Below are 24,553 nucleotides of genomic sequence, written 5' to 3'. Positions count from 1 at the left end.
ACAGATTATTTTCTTGCTTCTTGACATTTGGCATTTGTTACAAGAAGATGACAAGTTTTGTTTGAGCTCTGGTGCACTATGGTTCATTGCTGCAAGCCGTCACTTGTTATTACGGTGTCATGTCTCGGATGTGTATTTAAAAATGTTGCTTCCTGTGTTGTCATTCCCTTAGCTTCTTGCACATGTTGGTAATGCTTCTCTTTAAACCAATAGCATTCAGCTGTGAGTCTAGCTAGACCCTTCTGGTACCATTCTGGTGGGCTATTTACCCTTTGAAAAGGGTGCCAAAAAGTGGTAAGGTATATTACCCTTTTGGTACCTTCAACATTTCAAATTGACGTAAGTATGTTGTGTACTGTACCAAACCATTTCCCACAGTGGAAATGGGCCATTAATCAAATATAAACCAGCAATAACATTTCCTAAAACATCCAGGCAAATGTGTTTGAGGAGCTAAAACCTGCAGAAATAGACACTTTAAACAAATGTGCGTCTAATCATACAATGACTCACTGGACAGCAAAAGACACAACGACCCAGAATTATGCTCTTCTGTTTAAAGAGGGAGCTATCTGCCTCACTACACAAGTTTAATTTCTTCCAGTCTGCAATGTGACGCGCACATTATGGCCAATTTCACATATTGTGCCTCCATCCCCTCCACCCTCCTCTGCTGTCCTCCATCCCTTCCTCTACTCCCTCAGCAGGAGGAAGTAGAGGAGATTGGCCCCGCAGCTAAAGCCCCCTATTCAGGCCCGCTGCTGGCGAGGTCTATCGGCAAAGCACAGGGAGCGGAGGTGTCGCTTCTGCTATGGCATTTCGGACAGTATCTACTTCTCTCCGGGTGCGGAGGAGAAAGGAGAAACAGAGGGGGTATTATCAGAGAGGGATGAGAGCAGCGAAGGCATTTTTGTCTTTTTATTCCCCTCCTAAGCCTCGGGCTTTGCTCCCAATCCGATTGGTCGATACAGCCAGGGATGTAAATGAAATGCAAAGAGGAATAAGGCTGGCTTCCCATGTTATGTGTGTGTGTGTGTGTTTGTATGAATCTGCACTGCTCTCTTTGGCTCTTTCTCAGTGTTTGCCATTCGTGGGCCTCTCTCTTACCTTCCCTCTTTTGTTTCCAAGTCTCTTAGCTGCGATTTCATTTCTGTCTTGTCAGTGTCCATTCGCCTTTTTCTAGCACTTCCTGTCTAACTCCATCCTATCGTGCCATATACACTATCCTATGTACTTAATTACTTCTCGCTTGCTTGTCTTTGCTCTCTCTCTCTCTGGCTGGGTTCTCAGCTCTTATCTGCTCAGGCACCCCACATTCCAGTGTTGCTGTGGCTCCCTGCCTGCATCCACGGTCACGGCGATTCCATGGGTTCACACAATCCCTCAGATGAGAGAGAGGCAAAAACAGGGACAGGGAGGGACAGGGGAAAAAAAGCTCAGTGGCAGAAGACATGAAGGGGAGATGTTATATATGTTGCAATAAGGTGTAGCTGACATCTTGAACTCTGGATAAAGCCATTCCTCATGAATAGAAATCAGCTGATGGTAAATGAAAGTCCTTAAACATCCTAGTATACTTTGAAGAAACTGAAAAGACGTAATTTCAAACAAAATCCAACAAAAACAAAGCTCTTTTTGAGTTAATTTGGGCAGGTTGAAACAGATCACCAAAGCGTTTGGTGGATTTTTTGGCACCTTTGAGATCCATGGCAATTACACAATCAATGAGTTTGTTCTGGACCCTTCTTTGACCTGCAATTTCTTCCCTCATTCAGAGGGTGAGGCAGGGGAATAGCTTCTTAAACCACATGAATACAGTGGAATATGTATTTGAAGTAGCTGAGCTGGTTCAGATGTATTCCTACTTGTATGATCACTCATAGAGAAATTCAGAAAGATTCAGAGGAGGTCATACAACGGACAAGAGCCCCACCTCATCACCACATATATTCTAGGAGCTGCGTACATCAGCAATGGCATTTGGTGTCTTTCTGCAGCAGTTACAAAACAAAATATAGACGTGATGCATCTTTTAGAAAACAAAACCAGATACTGCAGTGCATGACGGAGTGTTCAAAAACAGTATACCTTCACTCAGTCTCAAATGAAGAAAGAAAAAGGACTTTGTTTAAAGTATACGGGGACCTTAATGTTTCTGAAATTACTTTGTCTTATGACTCAAATTTCACAATGGTCATTGTGCCATTCCAACATATCACAAACATTTCAAGTAAACAAAAATTAATTTAGTGTATTATAATAGCTTTGAATCAAATAATTACCCAACTCCCTGGGGGTCCCTCTGTTGAAAACCTCAACATGAAAGAGAATTCAGAGCTGTTTTGGGAGATGATGGGGTAGACAAAGCAGGAAAAGAGACAGTGAAAAGGATGCCGAATTTTCAAATCTGTCCCAGATTAATGGGTCATTCTTAATCTCTCATGGTCGTGCCCAAATTTACCCCCCACCCTTCTTAATCTTAATCTCGGACCTTTGTGATCCTAAAGTGAGAGGAGGACTTCCATGACAGCGGGTGGCAAAAGATAATTATTCAAAAAAATTTTTTTTTAAATGGATGGAAAGAGGTGGGATGAGTGGTTCATGGTACCTTTGATCATCCACCCGACGGACATTAAAGTGTAAAAAATTTATTACAAGAGAAACACACACACATGTAGAAAATTCCATTAGAGTTCCACCTAAGATTCAGTTCAGAGGTTCATGTCCCTTCACTGTAGAAACCTCAAGTAGGGAACACATTGAGGTTAAAATTAATATGAAAGCAGTGTCCTCTATGAAAAACAATCGGTCTTGGGTAGGGATGTCCTGATCAGGTGTTTTTGCCCTCAAGTCCGAGTCATTTGATTTTGAGTATCTGCCAATACCAAAACCCGATCCAATACTTCCATAATACATAAAAAAAGACCACAGACATACAATACTCAAGCTTTCCGTTTCAAGCTGCTTCTGTGTTCTACTTTGCCCGTGTTGTTTCGGGAGGCGGACCCCTGCCGTAAAATGCATCACCTCTGAAATGTGCATCTATTAACTGAAATTGATAAAATAATAATAATAGTAATAATATATTTATGAAACTAATAAGAGTGTCTGAGGCAAGTTTCATAAATAGAACTCTTCCTTTAAAGAATATCTTTTATCGGCACAACAATAGCATGTCTGCAACAAAGTGATGTCATGTCGCACACATTGCTGTGTGAAGTCAAGAAAGAGGTCTAAATCAGTGCCACCGCATAACTATAGGTGTAATAAAAAATAATGAGAATGTATATGTAATTAAGTTTGATGGCCACCTGGCAATCAGGAAGAAGGAGGCGGAGAACCAACAAACTTTTAAATGATTTAATAAGGAAAAAATAAAACAAACTTAAAAACCAAAAGCAAAACATAAAACGTCCTGTCTCGTCTAGCACTGGCGTCTCTTTAGGGCTCCTCCATGAGACTCGAAGCAGGTGATGCCCTCGGGTGTCTCTGAATATCTCCCAAATGCCACCCGCCTCGTACACCCCCACAGCTCTCGGCCCCGCTTCACTCGCCACAATACATATTCGAGTCCTGATCGAGAGGTATTGTCCCATTCTGATCGAGTCTAAAACTGAGAGATCAGGCCCGATTTCCGATCACGTAATCGGATCTGGACATCCCTAGTCTTAAGTGTTTGAATTTAGCACGTTAAAAATCATTTCTGCAATTTAATATAACCTAAATATATTAATAACTAAATTAACCGCTGATGTCAGATCCCAGATCCCCGCAGAAAAACAAGCATGTTTAATATGGGCTCACTGAAAAATACATTTGCTGAATGTTCTAGGTAAAATGACTGCTATGGGGCTCAACTACGATGGTAACAGCTTTTGTTCCTTTTCCCACAAATGATATTTAAAGAGACACATTATCAATGAATGAACTATTTTTGTGCAGTTCTTTGCACAACACCAAAAATATACAACAAAACTTAAAGATGTCTATGATTGGAAATCGAATATGTTTACCTCACATTTTCCCTGTATATCGGAAATGTTTCTAGCGTGGTCAGTTTGCTCAGTAGCTCACTCTGTACATAAGAACAAGATTCCACAAAGATGTAAAAGTAATGTGCACATTTTTTCTTACGTTTGCTTTTGTAAACTATATTGATTAGGTATAGCCAAGGGTTTAGGTCAGTGGTTTTGCTAGAGGGCGCACCTTCTCGTGTAAATATACACGCAAGAACGACATGTATCTGAAACCTACAACAAAACATACCTAAGTAACGTTTCTTAGATTTGCATAATTTGATCTAATTTGATCTAATTTAATAATTTGCCATTTAGTTGATTTTTCATCTGAAAGGTGCAACGGAATGTACACAGAGTAACTTATTTTTACATGAAAGTAGGCTGATGCACATATTTCCAAAGACCATGGCCTGCTGTTGAATTTTTCTGGGCTTTTTAATACAAAACAATGTTTGTCGCCATTTGTGCTTTGATGCTCTCTTTATATTAATTTCCCTCCCTCTTACCTTTTCACGCCATCTACACCTAAGCGTTGTTTCAGACAATTCTGTGACTTTCTTCCTCAAGCTTTCTGTCTGTCTCTGAATTTTTCCCGCTCTTTCCTGAGGTGTGTGATGATGGAGCGGATGGCCTTGCTCTGAGGATCGCTGGGTTCTCTCTTAAGGTAGCGGCTGAAGTGGCGGATGCTGCGACTCATAAGTGAATCTAGACCATAACCTCTGCCCCCTGATTGAAGTAGACGTTCTGCAGCAAGAGCCAGGTTCTTATCCCAGTTTGCAGGGTAGTCTACCTGGGAATCCACAATTTGACAATAAAGCTGAAAAAAAATACAGAAAGGTTTAAAAATTGTAAATCTAGAAGAGACGATATTTATGAGACATATGCACAACTAGAAAATACAATATTTATTATCTGTACAGGTCTTCAAAACAACACTAGGTCAGCAGTTAATATAAACGACAGAAACCATCAAATCACCAATTGCTGTCATATTTACAAAACTGCAATTAGCCTACAAAAACATTCATGACAAGTCATGCTGAAAACAAGATTTGCATTTGCTGAAGGTGGTAAAAGAAAAGTGCTGAAGGTTTTAGGTAGGCTTATGTTTTAGGCTTTGATTATGTGTATAATGTTGAATTAGAGCTGCTTTGCCACTGTCATGATGCTCAGTGTTTCTCCTGTTGATAACATATAAAACATGCAGATTGCTGTCAGTTAGGAGTTTGAATAGTGAATAGTTTGAATCAATCAGAAAATTATGTAAATATTAAAAGTTTAATATAGCACAGCTAAGAATGAAATCATCAGCTAAAAAGAATATAGCAGAACTGAAAATATGAAAAAAAAAACTGAAAAAGGTGTAATTTAATGAAGCACAAAAATGCCTTAAATAAAAGTACACCCCAAAACCAAAACTAAACCAAACTCTGTCATCATTAACTCATTCGCTACTTGCTCTAAAATAGTTTGATTTTATTTCTCTGTTGAACAGTGTGAAATCAGCCATTGACTTCCTTTGTATGTTTTTCCTTACAAAGTCCATGGCTACTATATTCTAACATTCTTCAAATATATTATTTTGTGTTCAACAGCTTAACAACTACTTGAGAAAGAGTAATTGAGCAGTAAATTTACGAATGTGAAAATCTATTATTTTATATTTAGCAATCCAGTAACCACCTGAATCAGTAAAAAAAGACCTTCATTGTCCTTGTGTCTATAAGCACATGTGCATATTCAATAATTATAAAAGGAGCGTATCTATTTAATTTTAAAAGCATAAGCAAAATGCGGAGGATCTTTTTATATTTTTGTCTGTATTTATGTAACAGTGTTTATTCCCCCAATAAAAATAATAAAAAGACCATCAAAATTTTAGGCTTTTTAGAGTCATCGATCTTAGAAACATTTTGTTAATGCTTTTATTTATTATATTGCCCCCTCTGTGTACTGAATCAACTTTTCTTGATATCTTTCTTTTTTATATTAGATATTGAGCCTATAAAGAATCTACAATTGTTGAATTGCTGAATGAACAAGCTTTTGATTTTAATTACAGCTAATTTTGAGGAAACAACCTTTAAATTTGTCCAAATTAAGTTAATAGCAATTCAATTGCTAAAGTTTTTAATTACAGTGGAAATTTACAAAATGTCTTTGTGTAACATAATCTTTACTTAATATTGTAATGATTTTGGCCATAAAAACATTAAACCGATACAATGTATTAGGGCCTATTCCTACAAATATACCTGTGCAACTTAAGATTTTGTGCACCAGGGTCACGTGTACACTACCTGACAAAAATCTTGTCACCTATCCAAGTTTTAGGAACAACAAATGATAAATTGTCTTTCAGTTGATCATTTGGTGTCAGAAGTGGCTTATATGAAAGGCAAAGGCCTCTAGATTACGCCTTTTTTACCAAAATGAAATATGATGACGCCTTGATTTTTAATGATTTAATTAGTACAGTAAGGTCTGACTTTGCTTAGACAAAAGTCTTGTTACTTAACGTTTGTGCCCTGCGTTATGCGCTCTGCGCATGGACCATCAAAATAGAGCCCAAAGATGTCTATGATTGGAAATCGAATATGTTTACCTCATATTTTACCTTTATATCAACATGTTTCTAGCGTAATCAGTTTACTCAGTATCTCACTCTGTACATAAGAACAAGATTCCACAAAAATGTAAAAGTAATGTGCACATTTTTTCTTACGTTTGCTTTTGTAAACTATATTGATTGGGTATAGGCAAGGGTTTAGTTCAGTGGTTTGCTAGAAGGCGCACCTTCTCGTGTAAATATACACGCAAGAACGACATGTATCTGAAACCTACAACAAAACATACCTAAGTAACGTATCTTAGATTTACATAAAATCTGACAGCGCCATCTAGTTGATTTGTCATCTGAAAGGTGCAACGGAATGTATCCAGAGTAACTTATTTTTACATGAAAGTAGGCTGATGCACATATTTCTAAAGACCATGGCCTGCTGGTGAATTTTTCTGGGCTTTTTAATACAAAACAATGTTTGTCACCATTTGTGCTTTGATGCTCTCTTTATATTTATTTCCCTCACTCTTTACCTATAATCTTTACTTAATATTGTAATGATTTTGGGCATAAAAACATTTAACCGATACAATGTATTAGGGCCTATTCCTACAAATATACCTGTGCAACTTAAGATTTTGTGCACCAGGGTCACGTCTACACTACCTGACAAAAATCTTGTCACCTATCCAAGTTTTAGGAACAACAAATGATAAATTGTCTTTCAGTTGGTGTCAGAAGTGGCTTATATGAAAGGCAAAGGCCTCTAGATTACGCTTTTTTTTTACCAAAATGAAATATGATGACGCCTTGTTTTTTAATGATTTAATTAGTACAGTAAGGTCTGACTTTGCTTAGACAAAAGTCTTGTTACTTAACAGAAATAATGTACAGTAGAGAATATAAAGTCATGGTGCAGTGGAAAAAGAATTAATATTGTGTTTGACTCCCATGAGCATGGAGGATATGCTTATTAATAAAGTCATCTGGAATGGCAAAGAAAGCGTTCTTGCAGGACGTCCAGAGTTCATCAAGATCCTTTGGATTCATTCTCAATGCCTCCTCCTTCATCCAACCCCAGTCATGCTCAATAATGTTCATGTCTGGTGACTGGGCTGGCCAATCCTGGAGCACCTTGACCTTCTTTGCACACATGAACTTTGATATGAAGGCTGAAGTACGACAAGCAGCGCTATCCTGCTAAAGGATTTGCCCGGTCCTGTAGTTTGTAATGTAATGGGCAGCACAAATGTCTTGATCCCTCAGGGTGTTAATGTTACCATCGACTCTGCACACCACCATGATTTTTCCTTCACCAAACTTGACTGAATTCGGTAAGAATCTTGGGTCCATGCAGGTTCCAATAGGTCTTCTCCAGTATTTGAGAAGATTGGGATGCAGTTCAACAGATTATTATCAGAAAAATCTACCTTCTGCCACTTTTCCAAATTATCAACTAGAAGTCATTATTTGTTGCTCTTACAACTGTGATCCACGACAACACTTTTGTCAGGTAGTGTATTATGAAATGTCTAACTTACTTTGTAGGAAATCTCGTAAAGGCGACCCTGCTGTTCTTTCTCCGCATTCTCAGCAAGGTCAAACAGGAAAAAGGCTGTCTTCATCCTAAATTGTGATGGAATAAAAGAACCAATATGTAAATACTTAACTACATATTAAGCGTTACAAAGTCATGGCAGCAGTAATATGTGTTTTACCTGGCCTGCCACATCTCCTCGTTGGCAACTCTCTCCCAAGACCCAGGATGGAAGCTGAAATAGTTAAATAAAAGAAATTTTGTTGTGTAGCAAAGCTACTCTGATAATATTCCTCAACATGTTACTTTCATAAAATAACCAAAAAGAAAAAACATTCCCCAAAATGTCAAACGCTATTTCCTCTTCGTATACATTAAGATGGCATCAAAGCAGTGTTGTCAAGTGCAGACTTAAAATGCAAGTTTAAAAGCAGCCGGTAATCCGGCGAATCGTATTCTGCATATCTTCAAACCATACAACAGCTGATCTTCAACCTTGCCTGTCTTTGGAAGCTCTCTCCGTGCTGAACGCCCCATATATTTCTGCATTTCTTCCTTTTCCGCTACATCGCTCATAAACGTGCGGCCTCTCCTTCAAAGGAATATTTTAGCGTGTGACTTCCCCGCTAATATTTGGCTGGCAGGCAGGGATGGACACGCTTGTAGTGGGTGAGAGGAGAGTAATGTCACACCATTCAACCCCGATTAACTTGCTGAATACCAGCCGGCTGCAGAGAGCCTCAGTGCTGGAGACTAGAACTAATTTCACTTTATACACAGATATTGACACGCCGCAGTTTAGAAAGTCATTAGGGTGGGGTCAGCGGACTAATAACGACTTTGAAGCTGGAGACGGAGGCTGTCTGCACAGCGTGGAGTCAGAGCAGTGTTTAAGTGCACTTCAATATCGGCGAGGACTGAAAACACTTCAGAGATGTGGAAGAATGGGGTGCTGCTGAAAGCACCTGCCGAAAATGCTCAGTGATGAACCTGCAGGTGACATATGATAATATCATCTCAAACATTTATTTACGTAAGCATTTATATCTTACATGCTTCATTTTATTATTTAATGTGTGGCCTTTGGCATCAATTCCATTTTGATTTTCACAATTTAAATTTGATTACAATGTTTTCTTTAATAGCTGAACTAATCCTCAATGGGAAAAAAATGTTTAGTAGACCATCTGCTATTTTTAGCTGCACAGTATATAGTTTAAGCATCAGTATGTTCAATGCTCACATCTGCAATAGTCACACCACAGGATGTAGAATGTTGAGTCTGGATTATAGTTGACTAGGAACAACAGTTGCAAGATTTATGGAACAACTGCAGAGTTTAACCTACTGTTTTCACATAATTTTACAGCCCATGATGACTGTGAGTAAATTCAATAATTTAACTTTAATAAAGATGATTTGCATTGAATTATTTACGAAATTTATAACACTATTTAGTGCTTTTACATTTGATTATTCAATTTCTGTACCTGAATACTGTTAAACTGCCCAGAAAACACTTTTCACCCTTTGTCTTCAATAGGCTTTTAATTTGTATTTAATTTGTCTGTATGATTCACTCCCCTAAAGAATCATCACAATCAATATAAATTAATTATTTCTTTTCACATAGAGTTCTTAAATCAATTTGAAGAAAATGTATTCAAATCGCAATACATATCACAGAACAACAAAATATCGCAATGTTAGATTTTTCCAATATCGTGAAGCCCTAATTTGTATTACATTGTTAAAAAACTATGAATTCAAATATAAATAACACCTATCCTAACTTTATTTTTCAACATTAACAAGATTTTTGTTCAGCTCAAATAGTAAAAAAAAACAAATCAAGAATGAACTTTAAATCACTAAAATGTACCAAAAAGCATCAGAAGTACCAAGGTTTTTTGCATATGCAAGATGAAAATACCTGTCAAAAGGTTTTTATAAGGCTTTTTATTACACAGACTGTTTCAAAACAGGGTTCACCTTGCAGGGTAACCTGCAAATGAACCCAGGCTTACAGAAAATATGTGAATCCGCCTACATTTCTGCAAAACCTGAAACAGTTTTCTTTAAATATGATGCCTCCGCTCTTCTTAGTCCACAAAAATATATTATTTAACAATTAACAATCCTGTAACAACCTAAATCAGTGATGAAGTCATCTCATGTAAAAAATATATGTTGTTCAGATGCTTTTAATGATCATATAATCATTTACAGGGCAATTTTCATAAATTTTGCACATACAGTTGAAGTCAGAATTATTAGGCCAGAATTATCAAAGCTGAAATAAAAAATATAATCTTTTAAACTTTTATTTAATGTTTAAAATGCAAATCCAATTAGATACACTTTATTTAGTAAACAAAGCAAGTCTCTCAAATTAATATATCTACTAAAAGACAGAAAATATTACTATACAAACTGCATTGTACATCAATCAGATGAACATTTTTATATTAGTCAATAAAATTACTGTAAATAATTTAATAAATAACTGAATAAATATTTATTTACACACATTTACTCAAGCAAATAAACAGAATTAATGATGGGCTAAAAATCTGCGGAAATCTGTGGAATTGCGTGCGCAGATTCCATGTGGGCCTACTTATAAGTAAAAAATGTTCACTGAGCAGAAAATAATACAAGTTTCAGGCACCAGTGTCTTGTTGTCATATTTCATTTACATTTTTGCAGGTTTTATTTAACAAAACTAGCATAAGCCTAGAATTTAGTGCCAGTAGGTGGTACTTTGGCTTATGGTCAATGCAATATTATATTGAAATATTAAGTCAATAAATAAATAATATGTTTTTTTTTTGTTCATCTTCAGATAGACTTTGGTCTTGACTAAGTACAGCTCAATGGCTTTCTCCTGGAAGCACTGTACAAATATGGCAGAAGTATTGACGCATATTCAGTGCCCTTATACAATATTGAACTTATATAACAAATATATATATTTGATTGAGTTATTATAGAGCAAAGTCCAGTGCATATTCTGTAATATGTTCAGCCCAAACATAATACATTGTGGGAAATGCAGACTCTATTGTTGCAAAAAGCAAAGAACATTCAAACTACAATTCTCGTCTATATTAAGCAAACCAGTGTTGTGTTTCGATAAATAGCAGCTGTGATCAAGGCAGAAACTATTACAGTGACAGTGTGAGTTATGTAACAAACCATGTGTGTGCATTGTAAGATAAATAGCTGTACAGAAGTCAACATTTGAAGTGGATCAAAATTTGTCCTAAGACAAAAACCAATGCTGTTGAATAGTTTTAGGACAACTTTGATAAAAGGTTTTGATCCACTTCCAATGTTGACAACTTTATAATTGTGCAGTCAATAAAATCCATGCCTTATGAAGCAATGCATTAGACACTTTATCAGGTTTTACTGAATTTGTTACCCATCAGTGTCATCAGAGCTTGTTTTTTCCCAATTGTTGAATCAGCATTTATATGTGCGGTGTGAATTTACTATTATAGCTGATGATGGTTGAAGAATTTTGCGTACTTTGATAAACTAAACCCTAAACATAAACCTAGCAAGCTTAAGATAATGCAATTGCTGAATTGCCATATAATTTAGCTATTGTTGTGACTTGTGTTGTATAGAACTTTTTTCCACATTGCAAATAATGCCATATAAATTACAACAATGGCTAATTTATGCGGATGTATAAATCATGAGCAATTTTGTTTAGGGTCACAACCTGGAATTAGAAATGTATTAATTAAATTGTACAGGCTATAGTGTTTATTTAAGCTGCAAACATGATAGTCCACATAATAACAGAAGATGTATTGGCAAACCAAACAATAGTTCATTGCCCAAACATACTTAATTCACTTAATAAACTCCAAACATAATCCACGCGGCTCACCTGTCGTGTGGCTCACTCCAGTTGTAAAGGTTGTGTGTTTTTTGGGCCCACTTCTTTGGGTCAAATGGGGTCTTGACAGGTAACAGCTGCTCACAGACGCCCCAGGGCCAACGAGAGAAACTCCCCTCCCAGCTGGGGTCACCCTCAGTGAGACCAATACATACAAACACTGGCCTGCTGTACACAAGCCCAGAGCAGAAACTGACCATCAGTGCGAGTCACTTATTAGCATTGCAAATGAGTGGCTAACTCCTTATAAGCATGTTCACTAGTGAAATAAGCTTATAGTATCAAAATACTCAGTAAAATCAAAAGAACAACAGCATGAAAACACTACGACAAGTCACAATTAGTGTAATGCAGTAGATAAAGTTAGAAAATACAAAAAATCTAATAAAAAAATACATCACATTTATTTTTTTTTATATAATTTATAGTTATATATTTGAGTAAAACAGGCAGCATGGTGGCTCAGTGGTTAGCACTGTCGCCTCACAGCAATACGGTTATTGATTTAAGTCCCAGCTGGGCCAGTTGGCATTTCTGTGTGGAGTTTGCATGTTCTCCACGTGTTTGCATGGGTTCCCTCTGGGTGCTCCAGTTTTCCCCACAGTTCTAAAAATTCGCTAAAGGTGAATTTAATAAACTAAATTGGCCATAGTGTGTGTGTGTGTGTGTGTGTGTGTGTGTGTGTGTGTGTGTGAGAGAGAGAGAGAGAGAGAGAGAGAGAGAGAGAGTGTGTATGGGTGTTTCCCAATACTGGGTTGCGGTTGAAAGGGCATCCACTACATAAGACATTTGCTAGAATAGTTGATGGGTCATTCCGCTGTGGCCACCCCTGACAAATAAGGGACTAAGCCAAAGGAAAATAAATGAATGAATGAATTTGAGAAAAACTATTTCTTTCTAAGTTTAAAATAAACGTTGTGTATTTAAGTTTGTTTGTTTGCATAAAATAACAAAAATGTTACCATGTTTTGGGACATGTACTGTAATATTGATGTTTTAACTTTAAAACTTCAGGACAGATCACCCAAAAACGTTAATATAATTTACTCATTCTTAACTTGTTTCAAACCAGTTTTTTTTCTCCTTTTGATAAACACAAAAGAAGATATTTGGAAGAATGTTGGAAATCGGTAACCAATGACTTCTATAGTAAGAAAGCCAAATGCTATGAAAGTCAATGGTTACCAACATTTTCAAAATATTGCTTTTTGCATTTATATTTTGTCATTTAGTCCAAAGTGGCTTACAAATATTTTTTTTGTTTTTGTTTTCAACAATAAAAATATAAAGGTTTGGAATTAATTGACATTTGAGTAAATTGTGAATAAATTTTAATTTTGGGGTGAACTTTTTCTTTAAGAAATCAATATTTGGTAGAATAACTGTTGTGATCGTCAATCTCAACAAAAGAAGGAATTTGTTCACTCAGGAAAATTACAATCAAAATTACAAACAAAATGTTTGTTTGAAGAAAATAAATATTGTTATGTGGCTTAACCGATATAATATTTAAAAAAATAAGTTTTACACAAACCAATACTTAATAAATCCAGTAAATTCATAGAAATTGAGAATTTTTTGTGGTCTCTTAATATTTTGCCAAAGCTGTAATGTAGTCAAAAAAATAAAAAATAAATAAAAAATAGGTACGAAAGTGTTAGTACAGTGCTCAGCATAATTGAGTACACCCCAGTTTGAAAAAATTATAGAAATGGTTTTATTAGTGGTGGGTCGTTATTGGCGTTAACGTGCTGCAAAAAAAGTGTTGCCGTTAATCTATTCTCAAATTTTGGTTGGGAGCTGGGTCTATTCTACGCAAGCTATGATGACTTTTACCTTCAAATTTTAGTGCGGATGCATACCTGGCCATCTGACAAAAAACTGCCCTCCTCAAATCAGCAGGATGCCTGACTTTAACTGCAGTTCGGCAGTTTCACTTTAGCTAACAAACATTTCATTCAGCCCCATGACAAACTGGGTTATTAGGCGCAAATAAGGAGTAAGGACTGGAGAGAGTGTTATGGAGTTCAATAACACAAGCCAAATGGAAAGAAAAAAAACTTCCACATTTCGTGATTTGTGTGTGTGTTTGTGTGTGTGAGCGGTCCTTTACGGACAGCAGTGTGTGTGGATCTTGTCGGAAAATATGCCGAAAAGTCCTATATAAAGGTAATAGTTTGATCACAGTGTTTACTTAAATGATGCCACTAATATATGCATACTCCACATGTCTTAATTCCATTTCTGTTTAGTTCAGTTATGACTTTAGTTGGATTAAAGTAATCAAAAATCGCTGTTTCGAGCTTCTGTAGGCCTACAGTTCAAAATTCATGTTTAACTGAATAAATAGTTAGTAAGCACAAGTACATCTTATTGAACATTATTTATTTTCATCATCAATTACCATAGTAGAACAGTTTCTCAAGCAGTTTGTGATGCATTTTGGAAACAGGAGATGAGCCCCTGGTCTAATGCGCCACCTGGCTTGAGAAACACATTCTCAAAGACTTAGTATTTGGGTAGCACACATATTCTAAATGCCTTCGGCAGAATTTAAAAGAGCCTTTTTTATCTAGATTAATCTAGATTAATTCCGAGATGAATCTAGACTAATCTAGATTAATTTTTTAATCTATGCCCACCTATAATATTTATCCATTTTGATTTTTATCCAAATAGATATATTTATTAAAATAATATTTTAGTCACCAACCATATTTAGAAATTGAAAGATAAAACAATTAAATTCAAGCAAAAAAAAAAAAAAACATACAAAATTTCAACTACATTTTTTAATTTTCTCTTGATTGTCGTGTTTTTAAAAATTTGTAATTAATATTTTTCTATGACCTATAAATTTGGCTGTACTCGTTTTTGGACCTTCAGTACTGACTAATTTAATGTTATAGCACAAATATAATATTGTATAGCTTCTCATTAACAATATAAATTTTAAAGAGAGATTTGTGAGGGATGTACTTATATATGCTGAGCAGTGTATTAGAAGACCACATAACATCAAATAATTTCATAGGGTTAGACACTATAAAGTAAAAATGCTTATGTTATAAAGGGTTTCTGTTGGTTAAAAACAAGTCAAATTTAAGACATTTTAAACCATTATGGATTCAATTTCAGACTTATACAGGGCTAAATGCTATGCATTATTTCTAATGGCTAGTAGACAACATTTTAACTAGTTCCATTAAAAAGCCACACATTTTAAAATATGTGTCTAAACAAGCCAACTAGTTATATACTGTTGTACATATACATTCTTCTCAACAATGTTTCTTTAAAAAAATTTAAATGGGATTTTCGACATAGGAAAATTAAGACCTTAACCTGTTAAGATCTTAAAATGATTTAAGACTTACAACCCACTATTTCAGTGAATTGAAGACTTAAGGCCTACAATTTTGCTTTTAATATTTAGGAAATTTGAAAACTTGTTTTTTTTAATTATTAAATTGCATGTTTGAGCTGTCTCAACTCAAAATAACTTGCGGTGAGATGTCTTAAAATATGTCAGTGTCATTTTTTTGTCTCCAGGTGCACACCAGTAATATTTTTCGAAGGCCATTTTTATAAATGTGTCTTAAATAGCCTTATTTAACTAAGGCCAAGTCCTGGCTTAATTTAAGCCCTGTTTGTGAAACTGGGCCATAATGTTACAAATGAATGTTTATCGATTTACTTACTAACACTTTGAAATATACTTCAATTCTCTGCATAAAAATACACAATTAAACAGTATACAAACTGGAATGATTATTAAAGGTAATGCTGCAGAAACAAAGTTATCATAAAGTAAACACTTTAGAGTAGAATTGAGTAAAAGCTTCAACGCTTGTCTGTTATGTTAGGGTCACTACTGATCTATACCCAGTACGACAGAAACATAAAGCTGTCTCTCTTAACTAAAAGGTTAAAGGCTGGTTGTTTTTTCTCAAGTATGCATTCCTTATTCTCTCTGTTCTGCTTCACAGGGAAATGACAGCAATGTTTATTGCCCCCCTCTCAAAGGCCGGGGGGCTTTACCAAGGAAATACTGCCGTCTGGTGGAGGGAGGCAGTAAACATCCCTCCCTTTCTTTGCCCTTCCAGTGTGGTATAAGAGGAAACAGAGTATATCTATAACTGTTTGCTATTTCACAGATATTTCCATGCAACAAAAAAATGACACATAGGACAAAGGTGTGTGTGTTAATCTTACTGCAAATTACGCTTGAGAAACTGCTCGATGCTGAATGTTTTCTTTTCCACTGCATTGACTGGATCCCACCGGTGGCCAGGAAATGTCACTCCTGGTAGATGCCTCTGGAGTTTTGCCACATACCAGTTGTACGTCATCATCTGCATTATAATATAGTAGCATCTTTTAAAGGGGGAAACAGTGATAGAGCAGCATGATCATGGCAGTAATAAATTAGACATGTGTCTTGCTGGATTACGGACCTCCTGGTCGACGAGGCTGAGGTCTGGCCGGAGACTCTGGCAGTAGTGCTGGTAGCGCAGTGTGTTTCCTGGTAAATCACCGCGAGTCAGAACCAGAGAGCCCTGCGGCAGAGACAACACCACCTCACGGGAAAACCTGTCCACCACGTCATTACTGCTCTGATCACAGTCCCTGTCCACAAACACACAGACACAAACACACACTTTGTATGAAAAATGCCTGATTTGAATGCAGCACAGTATAAAAACAGATTGTTCAGCACATGCTTGAGCTGTAGTCGGGGTTAAACTGGGACACAACAGTGTTTGTTGTATATTTTTGCACATTTTTATGCAAAACTGTTAAATATTTCCCAAGTGATGTTTTACAGGGCAAGGAAATTTTCACAGTATTTCCTATAATATTTTTTCTTATTTATTTTTGTTTGGCCGCAATATACACTTTTTAAGGTCAATATTATTAGTTGCTTTAAGAAATTATTTTATTTAATAGGCTACAGAAAAAAAACAATGCTTTTTTTTTTTTTTCAACCTAACTTGACTACTTGATTAACCTAGTTAAGCCTTTAATTTGCACTTTAAACTGAAGACTAGGATCTTGCAAATTAGGTAGAAAAATATAATTTTTAGATGAAAGATATCATTAGATCATAGTCATTAGAAATAAGTTATTAGTTAAAATTTCACAGAAGGGCTAATAATTCAACCTCCAATCCTATATGTAAATTCACTAACTAAAATAAACTATTAAATATATTTTTGCTTTGAAATAAAAATTAAATATAAATAAAATATTTAAAAATGAAATAAGTTTAACTAAAGCACTAAAATAATAAGTATAAATTAATTAAAACATGTATTAATTAAACTTAACTTAATACTAAAACAATACTTAAGAATAAAAATCCCAATGATAAATAAAAATCTACAAATTAAAAATATATTGATAAAACTGATTAGTATAAAAGAAATACTGACTTAAACATGATTATCCTATTTGTAATCTTTCACAAAAAATACAGACAAAAATAGTAATGCATAAATTGAGATATATCATGTAAAATGTATATTTTATGCCAACATTTTTCTTTTACCAGTCATAAAAATATTTTCTGTCCACTTAAATTTTTCATGGACCACCTCAAAAAAAGATTGAGCACAAATTTCTTCACTCACTTATCCATATTCATTCATTCATTCATTCATTCATTCATTCAGTCACTTTTCTTTCCCTTTCAGCCGCAACCCAAAACTGGGAAACACCCATACTCATTCAGACTCATACAGACTCATGCTTACCAAATTCACCTATACCACATGTCTCTGGACTGTGGGGAAAACCGGAGGACCTGGATAAAACCAGCAGCAACAACAGGGGTAGAAAAGCAAACTCTACACAGAAATGCAAACTGATCCATCCGGGACTTGAACCAGTGACCTTCTTGTTATGAGGACACAGTACTAACCACTGAACCATTGTGTCGCCCCATTTAAAGTTGTCCATAAACAGATGTAATTGAATACTTTCCTTTTTAAGAAGTTATTTTAATGAAAAATTTTTTTTTTATTTATTTAATTGATAAAATTGCTCTAGATGGGTGTCATTCTGTAATATATAATTTCTTGACTAAAGCTTGAGAATCACCAGCAGATTTGTGTTAAGTCTTAAATAGATAGAAAAAAAAAATTAGCTGAAAGTGATACAAAATAGTGTGCGAAAATACTTGGAACAAAATCAGTGGTGATGTTTAAGAGTTTGCAGAGAAGTGTAATCACTTCGTATCATTCTTACGAAGGTAAAAAACTATTGTGCTGCTTAATATTTTTGTGGAAACCTTGATGTATATTTTATCCAATTGTTGATTTTTATAAAATATTAATGCCTATATTGACATTTTTGCTTAAATTAGTGTGGTGTGGATGACTAAAAGTAGTTATTTCAACTTTTGGACAGTAATGTACATCTTAATAAACTGACAAATCTACATATACAAGCAAAACAAAATACTTTTTATAAAAACACTTATTATCTGCATGGTATATTTAAAACTGACTTAATAGAAAAATGTACTGCCTGTAGCTAACATTTCAGACTTTTTCAAAGCGGTTTATACATTTTGTGCTTTTAAATTTTGAAAATTAATTATTTACATTTGAGAATTATTATAATTTTATTATTTACGATAGAAAGAAAAGGTAAATATGAGATGAAAGTAATAAAAGTGATACAAAATTGTGTGTGAAAATTCTTGAAATTAAATCAGCGGTGACGTCTCTATGAAGATACACATTTCAACTTTTGGACAGTAATGTGCATTTTAAAAAGTAAAATACTGCACCTACACACATATAAAACAAAATACTTTCTTATAAACACACTTATAATCTGCTTGGTATGTTTGAAGCTGCCTTAATAGAAAAATCTACTGCCTTTCGTGAAAACAAATTAAGACCCCTGGTGACAAGTCCAAAATTGTTTATATATTTTTTGTGCCCTTACATATTGCAAATTCTTAAAACTTTTATTCATAAAAAAATGTGAATAATGATTGTTTAAAAATTGCATGTAAAAGTACTTGGAACGAAATCAGCGGTGATGTCTCCAATGAAGAGTTTGCAGAGAAGTTTCCATGGTTTTTTGAAAAGAAGTTTGCATTTCTTGTTATTATTAAGAATGTAAAAAACTATTGTGCTGCTTAATGTTTTTCTAGAAACCTTGATATACATTTTGTCCAATATTTATTTATTTATTTATATATAAAATATCAATGCCTATACTGATATTTTGTGCTCTTAAATTTTGAAAATGGTTTAACAGTGTTTGAATAATGATTGTTTAAAATATTATGATTGTGTTAAAAACTATAACGACCGATTCACACGGCGCTTCAGCGTCAACACTTGATTTAGGGGGTGTCTGTAGCTAGGGCTAACGCGATCATCTTAAGTGTCAGCTAACGAATTTAATCCACAATTGACAACTGTATGAACTTGGATATTTGCATAAAGCAATCTGATTGGCTGACACTTCCGTTGGCGCTTAAAAAGTTGAGAAATTCCAAACTTCTCCATAATTCAGTTAGGCAATGCTGTAACCTGTTTAGTACCCCATTCAATGTGAATGGGAAGCGTTGATGCTGACGCCCCATGTGAATGAGGTGTAAAGTCTTAAATAGAAAGAAAAATATTGCTGAAAGTCGTACAAAATAGTGTGTGAAAATACGTGAAACAAAATAAGCGGCTCCTATGAACAGTTTGCAGAGAAGAGTAATCATTTATTATTATTACAAATGTAAAAAACTATTGTGCTGCTTAATATTTTTGTGGAAACCTTAATATATAATTTATCTGATATTCATTTATTTATTAATTTATAAAATAACAATACTTATATTAACATTTTTGCCCTTTAAATGCTGAAAACGATTTAACCCTTTTGTACTGTTGGGGATGTTTTCATCCACTCTGGGGTGATTCTTCATTCATTCATTTTCTTTTCAGCTTAGTCCCTTTATTAATTCGGGGTCGCCACAGCGGAATGAACCGCCAACTTATCCAGCACATGTTTTTAAGCAGCAAACGCCCTTCCAGCTGCAACCCATCTCTGGGAAACATCCATTTAAACTCATAAACTACAGACAATATATCCTACCCAATTCACCTGTACCACATGTCTTTGAACTGTGGGGGAAACTGGAGCACCCAGAGGAAACCCACGTGAATGCGGGGAGAACATGCAAACTCTACACTGAAACACCAACTGACCCAGCCGAAGCTCGAACCATCGACCTTCTTGCTGTGAGGCCACAGCACTACCTACTGCACCACCGCATTGCTGGGGTGATTATGAGTTTTAATTTGGCCATAACTTTTTCTCTATTTCAGCTAGCAGAATAATTTTTGGTGACAAATCTTATTTTGACAAATATTTTGAGAAAATGCTTTGAATAAAAAAAAAAAAACCTCAACAACACACTCAGGGCAAATTGACTACCCTTTATGTTCGAGATGATAACATCTACTAAATTAAACTGTTGAAAAAATGCATCAGATACATATTTTTTGCGAATGTTTTTGCACAAATATTTCAATCAAACTCAGTTCTGAAAATGACTTGGGCATAAAGTAACTTGGGCTTGAAGTCTTGGGCAAGTCTCTCCCTAATTTACTGTCGATGGCAAGTTTTTGCCCCATTGACTTCCATTAACCAAATTTTTTTTGATTATAAAAGCATGACACCATAAAATCATGCATTTTTGATTTTTGGTGGTTTTCCCTGTTAAACATCAGTTGGCACTATAACCTTTTAGATAGGCCTGTGCAAAAAAAAAAGCTACCAGCAAATTATTACTGCAAATTAAAGTGTGTGTGTGTGAGAGAGTGACGATTACACGCTTATATTAATGTGTCAGAGAAAATCTAAATATCTCAGATCTCAGAACTAGAAAAACAAAGTGTATTTGTGCACGATCAAATGTGGTATTAATGGAAGTCAATGGGGCAAAAACAGCCATGTTGTTACTAATCGTTCACCATGTCCAAGACTGTGAAAAAAGGTAACAAAAAATTGGACTGAAAATACTTGGGACAAGATCAGCGGTGACATCTCTAATGAAGAGTTTCCAAAAAAGTGTAGTAATTTCTGATTATTATCACGAATGTAAAATACAATTTTGCTGCTTAATATTTTTGTGGAAACTTTAATAATATCAATGCCTATACTGACATAGTGTGCCCTTAAATTAAACAAGTATTATTGTTTGTAAACTATAAAGTCGAAAAATGAGCTGAAAGTAATCTAAAAGTAATACAAAATTGTGTATGAAAACACGTGGAATGAAATGAGCAGTGACTTCTCCTATGAATAGTTTGCAGAGAGGCGTAAGACTCCATGGCATTATCTTTCTTTGGTCGGTTTGTCTGTGAAGTGGTGGCGAGCTGGAACATCAGGTGGACAGGTGTGATGAGCGTCAGTCTCGCCGCTGATCAAAGCGCAGTGATGTACCAAACTTCAGCGCTCTAATCTACATGACTGCCGTGGCTAGGATGTCTAATCAAGCACAGAACTGGCTGCTTTAATCTGCATGACTAGCGTGGCCAGGGCGGCTAATCAAGCAGAGAGTCAAAGCTGCAGAAGAGCGCCAGAGAGAGCTTCTGCTTTGATGTCTGCTGAAGCATGGAGGAAATGAGGAATTCAGAGAAGTGTCTGCATTGGTCTGGATGATCAGCCACAAACAGAGCGAAAAACTTAAACTTAGAAGATAATATAACATGTCATGTAAAAGAAATTTAATTTGTTGGACTGTTGTGGAGTTTTAATTACATACAAATATTATAGACATGCTTCAATAGTCAGGTGAGAAGAATAGAGGTCAGGTGTGGCTTAAATCTATTTAATTGAAATGTTATTTGGTAAGATGGTTTATTTATTTTTGATAAGTTGGTTTATTTTGGTTGCCCTGCATAAAAGTTGTTGTTTTTTTATGGTTCACGTTATTTATTATGTTGGCTTGAGAAAGCCAATATATTGTACTACTCTGTCCTTGAAAACAAACGTATATCCTCCTAGGTCATTCATGCTACAAGGCCCAAATTTGGTCAAAATATGCATTTTGCATCCAAGATCGTAGCTATATGTCCTCATGCCAATCAGACTTATCGTTTTGAATAAAAAAAAAAAAAAGTTAAATATTACATTTTAATAATCCGGCTATTTAAAAAATTTATACAAGCCCCAAATTTGGCCAAAAGCTACGTTCTGTATTAGATTTTTCTGCTGTATCTTTCAGTTTTCCAATAAATAATTTTTAAGCATTATTTTTCTATGGAAAACCATATTTGACCTAAACTCCATATTATTTAACTGATATGGCAAGCCATTTTTGCATGAATCACTTTCACATTTATTAAGCATATATTTTCAATAAAATATGGCAAGCCATTTTTACATAATGTCTAAGTCCAGTTTTTGACTGTCATGAAGACATTGGGTTGATTTATATCCCTCATATTGGCAAGGCTTTCTCAAGCCAACATTAAAGCTGGTCAATGAACTTTAGGTTCTAGTTTGCTTCCTAATATGCTTTCTCCAAAAATAGTTTTTCATTTTTTGAACATAAAACAATTTTTCCATAAAATATCTTAAGGATCGTGTTGTTTCAACTCATTTTAAATAAGTAGTCTGAACAAGCAGCAAAAGTCATTTTTTGAGTGTATTTGTGTGTGGGTGACCCCTCTGTTATTTGACAATGGTTTAGTCCTACTATTATAAGGGCTGATCTTGTGCCTTTTGTGGGGTTTTTTTTGTTTCATTTCCATTTTATTTTTATACTCATTTCAGGTAATTATAGGTTCAGCGTCTTTTTGTATCCCCAAGGGTACTTTATTTTACTTATTAATTTTCCTTCGACTTAGTCCCTTCATTTATCAGGGGTCTCCACAGTGGAATGAACCAGATGCCCTTTCAGCTTCAACTCACTGGGGAACACCCATACACTGTCACACTTACACACACACACATACATACACTACAGCCAATTTTGTTTACGCAATTCCTCTATAGCACATGTGTTTGGACTTAAGGGGAAACTGGAGCATCCAGAGAAAACCCATGCAAACACAGGGAGAACATGTAAACGCCACACAGAAACGCCAACAGACCGAGCTGGGAGGCAGCAGTGCTAACCACTGGGCCACCTTGCCACCCTGTATTTTATTTTCTCTTTTTTTATTATTTATTTGCAAATCATGACTCCTGTTACTAGTCGAATCATGTTGTTATCAGTATATATATATACCACACAAACTCTTCAGCTTGATTTTTTAGTGTTTTGATGATTTCAAATGATTTTCAAACCTAATTTGGACCAAAAAGGAAATTACACAATCTTTAATGGCAAAAACGATAGTACATTTAAAAGGCACATTTCAACTAAATTATTATAAATATATTGAAATATATTGCAATTATATATTACAAATAATTTTTTGTATTTTTAAATAATGCTAAATTGTGATGTATTCATATGACATTATATGACTTTTTTTTTCAGTGTTTACACAATTCTTGAACAATCATATACTGATTAATAACTCATGGCACATTTTTTATTATTACTAATGTAAAAACATTATAATATTTTTGTGCCTAATATTTTTGTGCAATCAGTCTTTTGTATATATATTTTACCAATATATATATATCCAATGTATAATATATTTCTTTTGTAAAGATATTAATGCCTATGTTGAAATTACTGTGTTGTTGATTCCGAACAGTATTAATTTCACATTTAGAACAGTAATGTTTTAACAAACTGAAAAATTTACCTTTACACATATACAAAACTAAAAATCTTGTAAAAATAAATCATATACTTTTTGTTAAACACCATGCCATCTGCCTTAATAGAAACATTTTCAGCCAACAAATTAAGACCTCTATTGCCAACATATCAGCCTTCTTTCCGAAGTTGAAAAGGCATTTTGCACACTTTACAAAAAAATGTTTAATGGTGTTTAAACAATGATTGCTTGAATAATATATGATTATTATTGAATGGTTTACCTGTGGTTTAAGCTGATCATGTGTGATATGAGGCCTGCAGTGAGTATCCAGGCTCCTGTGTTCCACACCGTCCCTTTGCCTAGATGACCAGTCAAACAACACACAAGCCAACTCAGTCCCAGACCAGCCAGAACACACACGCCTGCATCCGCCTGCAGCCAGAAGCGCTCCACCTAAACACACATACAGTACATTTATTTATGGCCATTTGAAGTACCTTATATCATATAAAGAAATGTTATTTATGTAAGATGTATATCCTAATCTTTAAACTCACCACTCCCAGTAGAAGAGGCTTCTCGATGTTCAGGTTTGCTCTCCAGGCAAAGAACACAGAGTAGATGCTTACCATGGTGACAATCAAGCAGACAAAAATACAGCGCAGTCTGAGGGTATAAAAAAAGGGATTACGATCAGTTCACACAAAATGAATATTATATTTTAAATAAACCACTGCACTGAACTTTAACTCTGAAATCTGGACTTTATTAGAACTT

The 24,553-nt window shown here is 35.1% G+C and overlaps 1 protein-coding gene across 19 annotated transcripts in view; it reads right to left on the bottom strand.

Annotated features, from left to right (window-relative positions):
• The window catches only part of tmem260 (transmembrane protein 260), a 177,224-nt gene that overhangs the window by 97,405 nt on the left and 55,266 nt on the right, over nt 1-24,553 (bottom strand). For 9 of the 19 annotated variants that reach the window (XR_012392994.1, XR_012392993.1, XR_012393003.1 and 6 more), the window contains 8 exons: nt 24,334-24,442; nt 24,057-24,229; nt 16,490-16,661; nt 16,248-16,387; nt 12,024-12,200; nt 8,301-8,354; nt 8,124-8,208; nt 4,526-4,836 (listed from right to left, as the gene is read on the bottom strand). Coding sequence is in view for 4 of the 19 variants with exons in the window: in XM_683011.10 (XP_688103.5) it covers nt 4,582-4,836; nt 8,124-8,208; nt 8,301-8,354; nt 12,024-12,200; nt 16,248-16,387; nt 16,490-16,661; nt 24,057-24,229; nt 24,334-24,442 (1,165 nt within the window). In the remaining 15 variants the exon portion in view is untranslated. Of the gene's footprint in view, nt 1-3,346; nt 4,837-8,123; nt 8,209-8,300; nt 8,355-12,023; nt 12,201-16,247; nt 16,388-16,489; nt 16,662-24,056; nt 24,230-24,333; nt 24,443-24,553 lie in introns of those variants that run through there. The other 10 variants (XR_012392999.1, XR_012393000.1, XR_012393005.1 and 7 more) reach the window with 3 other exon arrangements.

Source organism: Danio rerio, chromosome 17 (assembly GCF_049306965.1).
Source record: "Danio rerio strain Tuebingen ecotype United States chromosome 17, GRCz12tu, whole genome shotgun sequence".
In the NCBI taxonomy this organism is placed as follows: Eukaryota; Metazoa; Chordata; class Actinopteri; order Cypriniformes; family Danionidae; genus Danio; species Danio rerio.
The sequence above is the reverse complement of the archived record's forward strand: the minus strand, read 5'-3'. Positions and strand labels throughout refer to the sequence as shown.